General features: G+C 39.1%; 1 protein-coding gene across 1 annotated transcript in view; it reads left to right on the top strand.

Annotated features, from left to right (window-relative positions):
* The first annotated feature begins 635 nt into the window (after positions 1-635).
* LOC103561029 (vitamin D3 hydroxylase-associated protein-like) overlaps positions 636-6,135 on the top strand; it is a 42,148-nt gene continuing 36,648 nt past the window's right edge. Inside the window, exons 1-2 of the mRNA XM_008535414.2 lie at positions 636-995; positions 5,736-5,849. Coding sequence (XP_008533636.2) covers positions 765-995; positions 5,736-5,849 — 345 coding nt within the window. The 5' untranslated portion in view covers positions 636-764. The remainder of the gene's footprint in view (positions 996-5,735; positions 5,850-6,135) is intronic.

Here is a 6,135-nt window from a genome sequence, read left to right as displayed (position 1 = left end):
CTTGGGATGAATTCCTAAATTCATGGAATGGGTCAAGAGACAAGGCTATTTTTAACATTTCTTAGAAATGTGAACCATTTCATTTTAACTTTAAATTTCAATTGCATATATGCAACATGATTTTCTCATTTTCTGCTTCATGCAAGGGATGGAAAAATTTTGGTAGCAAAAGCAATATTTCTTCACAGCTTCCCGGGCATCATTTTGTCCTAAATCTAAGACAAAATTTGATTTTTCATTTACTGCTTGAGCCAAGCCAAAGCCAAGAGCAGTGATCAGAGCAGCGGTGTGGCTACTGCATTCATATGCTATTGGCAGCTAATTATCTCCCAGCTGATTTCATCTACAAGTCTCCTTAGATTCAGCTGATTTTATTATGTTTCTAAAAAAGATCATGGTGGCACTTGATGAGGAGTGACAGGAGGGAAGCCTAACAGCTGAAATCAATGAAAAAAGTAAGATTGCGGTGCTTTAGAAGGAAGGGGAGAGGATGAGGCATTGAAGAAATGGCTGTTGGTCAGGCGACTTTTCGGAAGAGGAAAAGGAAGACATGGGACACCTTGAGTATGCCCCAGGAAAACCAACACTGTGTGTTCAGGACAGGAAGAATGTTTGCATACAGGTTGGGGTGGGATAGAACTCTGTTCAAAGTCTGCAACGAGGGTTAATCATTGGCTAACTAAGAAATAACCTTAGGTCTGGGAGAGAGTGCTCATCCCCAGAAGGTGCTCTATTCTCTGGCAGATCCTGTGTCCCCCTGAAACATGCAAAGGATTCAGGATATGTTGGGGTATGAAAGGCTGACCCAGCTCCTGCCCACCACAAAATTGGATGGCCGAGTCATTACAGCTATACTCTGTGGCTTCGGAGCTGGCATCCTGCTGCGCAAGTGGCTCTTTAGGAGACAACTTCAGAAGAAGATTGCCAAGGCCCAGGAGCAGAGAGAACGTTTGCTGGAGCAGATGAAGGCAGCAGTGCACCGCTTCAAGCAAAAGGTACGCTTCAAGACTATGTACCCGTTCAGTCATTTACTCATTTAACAAATGTTTGCGGAGGGCTTACTTGGGTCAGACAGTACAGGAGCTTCTAGGTGTGCAGGTGGATCAAAACCAATACAATTCCTGCTCAATGGAGTTTAGTTTTGAGAGAGATAGATACTATTCAAACAATCACATCGTAAATGTATAGTTGCAAATTGCAATAGTGCATGACGGAATGAGAGAGGCTTTCAGGTTCATATAACAGTGGGGAGACGGCAGAGTCTGGGGACTCCAAGAGGGCTTTTCTGCAGAAGCGATTCCTGAGGAAAGACTCAAAGAACACGTAGAAGACAACTAGATGAGACATTTAGTGGTTGGAGGGTGTCCTAGAATTATTGAGAAAGGTGGAGAAAAATCATTCCAGGCAGAGCATGGGCAAAGGCCCTGAAGTAGAATAAAACCTAGCATATTCCAGAAAGTGAAAGCCAGTCAACATGGCTAGAGTACAGTTAGCTTTGGAAAGGTAGCCTCTGAGAACTTCAGAAAAAATGATCACTGGATCAGCATTTACCAAATAAGCAAGGGGCTCCTTTCCCACTTACTCCTAGTCATCAGGAATGCTAGCCCAAGTGACTATTTTGTTTCCTTAATGGAAATTTTATTTTTATTTGAAAAATGAGTTTACCCTTTTTTTAATATGATAAAATATTTAATGTTATTAAAATATTTGTTTTCTCTAAATTAATGGAGTTAATATATGTTTTAAAATTCCCCCGTACTTGGATAATAAATTATTGGAAAAAATGTTTATTTGTCTGATGTGCTTTATGGATTAGGTCGTTATTTTATAATTCTAAAATTAGTCAAGTTTATTGTGAATTTTATATTTCCCTTCTTTGATTAGTTTCACACAGATCATTTTTCTCTTCGCTGTTTGCAAGCATTTTATTAAATGATTCTTATTAACACTAACAAACAAAAAAGAATGCTAGCTAAAACTCCAGGTTTCTTCTGCATTGACTTCCTGAATCATAATCTCTGGGGTCGTGGCCTAAAAAAATCTGCTTTTTTTCCAAATCGCCTAGGTGGTTTTTTTTCCTTTTGCACTTTAATCTGAGAACCAGTGCACTAAACAGTAAAGCAGTCGATTGAAGAATAATTTTTGAGAGGTGGCTTTATTTTAACTGTACAGATATTGGGTGTGTATTAGCTTTCACAGCTGTCCTGAAAGACACCATAAACATAGCAGGGTAAAGTATATCCGTTGATTGGCTCAGAGTTCTATACATCAGAGGTCTGGGCACTGCGTTACTAAGTTCTCTGCTCAGGGTTTTCTAGGGCTGAAATCAAAGTGTTGGTTGGGCTGAGTTCTCATCTAGAGGCTCGGGGGGCAGAATCCTCTTCCAGACTCGCTCTGCTTGTTGGAATAGTTAAGTTTCTTACAGTCATAGGACTGAGGGCCCTGTTTTCTTGCCAGCTGTCAGCTGAGAATGCGCCCATCTCCTAAAGTCTGCCTGTGCTTCTTTGCCATGTGGCTCCCATAGGCAGTTCCAGGTAAACAGGAGCACATCTCTCTAACTTCAAATCTTTGATTTCCTCCATGACCTCTAGACCCAGATTTAAAGGACTCGTGATTAGGTCAGCCCCACCTGAATAATTTCCCTTTTGATTAACTCAAAGTCAACTGATGCGTAACTTGAGTCACATCTGCAAATCCCTTTTGCCATGCAACAACACATCCTTGGGAGTAATACCTCATCGTATTCACAGGTTCTGCTCGCCTTCAAGAGGAGAGGATTATACAAGGATGAGAGTCATTGGGGGTCATCTTAGGACTCTGTCTACTACCAGGTGCTTCCTAGGGCCATGCACTACATATATATACATAGATAGACACATAAATACACATATATAAAATTTAATTTGATACAACAACCTATGAGGTAAATATTAATACAAGTCCCTTGTTGCAGATGATAAAACTTGGCCTCAGAGAGGTTAAATAACTTGCCAAAAGTCATTTATATTGTGAGTGATAAGCTTCAATCTGACAAGTTCAGCTTGTCAGACTCTAGATCCTGTGCTCCTAATACCTCATTAACTCTGTTCACTTCATTTCCAACATACTCGAATGGAAATAGAGGAGAATCTTTAATTGCATCCACATTTCAGGAATATCTTAATAAAGATTATTTTCTCTCATAGAAGCTTGGACCTAAAATCTCAGGAAATCCTTCTTTCTCCTTTTCTCCCTCTCTACAAGGTAAAGTGCTCGCAATAACAAGTTATGTTTACATGGGAGACAGGCCAGCTATTGCTCTATTTGCAATTTACAAGGTAGGTCACTGTGTGGAGCCAGACTAAATCCCTTTAGTTAATTATTAAGTCCCTATGACCTTTAGACTTTCATCTTGGAAATAATAAGTTCTTTTGTGGGTAGAGTTTAATTATTAAGATTAAGAAGTAAGAAGATTGGGAGCCGGCTCAGTGGCACAGCAGTTAAGGTCACACTTCCCGCTTCAGTGGCCCGGGGTTCGCCGGTTCAGATCCTGGGTGCAGACATGGCACCACTTGGCAAGCCATGCTGTGGCAGGCGTCCCACATATAAAGTAGAGGTAGATGGGCACGGATGTTAGCTCAGGGTCAGTCTTCCTCAGCAAAAAGAGGAGGATTGGCAGCAGATGTTAGCTCAAGGCTAATCTCCCTCAAAAAAAGAGAAAAAGTAAGAAGATTAGGTAAGAAGTATAAAGACTAAGAAGTAAAAATATTAGGGAAAAAAAGAAATGATATCTATGAGGAATTACTTATACCCTAAGATATGTAGTTTTGATGTAAGATAGTAAGAAAGCTATAGAATTTATTTCCCCCTAGTAAATGCACGTCTTCTGCTAGGCCTTTAGGTTTGTGGGAGGGTAGCCAGGAAATTATTTTTTAACAGCATCACCCTGGAGTTTGATGTTAATACAGCTCATTTTGGAGCACCAGTGCTTCTCCTTTTTTGTGCCCTTAAATCCCTCTGTTTTCTGAGGATCCTTGGCAATACCATTCCCAGACAGGTATCGATGCTCTTTCTTTTCTCCTCTCCTGAAAACTTGTTTGGCAGAAATTGCTACCCCCATTAACACTGAGGAATAAGTGACTCATTAAGTTTAAGGGAGCTGTCTCTGGAGGCATTTGTATTTTGCCAGAGGATGATCTCTTAAATCAGATAATTTATGTTACATTATGAAACTTCAAATACTGGTAAGTTGTCTAAAGTTCCACTGGTAAATCAAAAAGCTGTCTGAGGCTCTTGAAATCCCATGTATTAAATATTACCTGCTGTCTATCTGTAATTCCACCTCTCCCTAAAGGTACTAATGTTATTGAATTCGTAATTACTTCATCACATAAAAATATGACATATAGAGGAAACTGGGGATCATCTATAGAAATCAATGTTGATTTCTCAACGATACCAGCTCCCTTAAAGTAGCAATAAGGAATTATAGCTGGAAAGAGGATTCTTGGGTCTTTTCACCTCTAACAATCAGTAGGACTCTTTATAAATAGACCTCAATAGCATCCATTTTTTTCTGAGTTCATTTGTGAGTTATTTTTTTATATAAAGTTTTTTCACCTACTGATATTAATGGCACATCCCTCCAGTTGTAGTTAATCAATTTCCTTTGGACTTTTGCCTGAGCAGAGAAAAAAATTAGAATTCTGTATTAGTATTATTGATAATGCATCTATAATTGGTGAGATAGAATCTTTGAAAGATTTTTTTCCGTTAGTAACTGGAATGCAATTTGTTTTACCTACCACTGATCGTTTTAGTGTCAATTGTATCTATTATAACATAGTATTATACAATGTATATTTCTGACAAAGACTGGTATATGTAAGTGGCACATTCTATTCTTAGAGGAAAGTTTAGGCTACCTCTTTCTCACTCTTCACTTTGGAGGGTTCTCTGCCTCTGGGAAGGCATTCTCTGTCTCACAGTTTAAAGTATGTTGTTGTGACAAGGAAAAGTCGAATTGTACCGTGTGTCATTTGACGTCAATTGTGTGAGGCCACACCCTGTATGGTATATTTGCAAAATATATCAGTGTTACTGTTGACAAACAATTGAGGTAAAGTGATAACATATTAAATTTAAAACAAAAACCAAAAAGACTCTGTGCTAGGCTTTAGGAAGAAACACTTCCTTCTAGGTCTTTTTGGATTTGCCACTCTTTGATTCTTCTTGCCTTCCATGAAGTAAAACATTGAGGCTCAAGAGCAGGGAGGATGCTGGGAAGAAGGGTCCGAGGAGACAATTTCACCCAGGAGGCCTGACTACATATGGCCCAGCTCAGGGGTTCCACAGAGCATTTGGCGGTCAAAAGAAGCTAATAACAATGATTTCACTTGGAATTTTTCCTCTCCATGTTACTCCTTAACCTATGTGTTACGAATGACTACTAATTAGTTTATAATTCCTTATCTACTTAAAAGTATTTGCTTTTATATATACTCCTTGCTTTTTCTATGTGGCTTAGAAAAGCACACATTAATATATTTTATCTGTGAAAGTGTACATGTTTTTCTAACAACAGATTGTAAAGTCCGTGAGGGAAGGAGCTATATCTTTCTTTGATATTTCCCACAAAATATAGCTTAGTGTTTTATACTTAAAATTTATTAAGCAAAGATTTAATATGTGGTGGACCATAAATAATTGATTCCTCCGCTGGAATGTCTCCTCTCATTTGTTTCATTTTCCTACAGCATCCAGACATCCGGGCTGAGTCCATCCTCTCTCTGTCGCTGCTGGAACTGAGTGAGAAGCTCCAGGAAGGTACCTTCAGCCCAGAAAATGTCCTCTACACCTACATGGAGCAGGTGAGGGCCGTGTGAGTGAAACTGATGGACAAAGCTTGAGAAAGGAAACCTGGTTCTTTAGATGGGAGGAAACATCACCAATTACTGGTGGTTCTAAATATAAAGGTCTGGCTCTTACTAGAATATGCTTGATATGAAGAGATGGTTTACAGAAGTGGGAAAACATTATTAAATGCCTAGACATGACATCTATGAGGGATGTTTTAAGGATTGAACTGGAGAAGGAAAAAATTTACTGTAAGGAAAATAGACATTTTCAATAAAAGATTTAACCTTAAAAATGACC

Source organism: Equus przewalskii, chromosome 5 (assembly GCF_037783145.1).
Source record: "Equus przewalskii isolate Varuska chromosome 5, EquPr2, whole genome shotgun sequence".
Lineage (NCBI taxonomy): Eukaryota > Metazoa > Chordata > Mammalia > Perissodactyla > Equidae > Equus > Equus przewalskii.
This window is presented reverse-complemented; position numbering and strand designations above follow the sequence as displayed.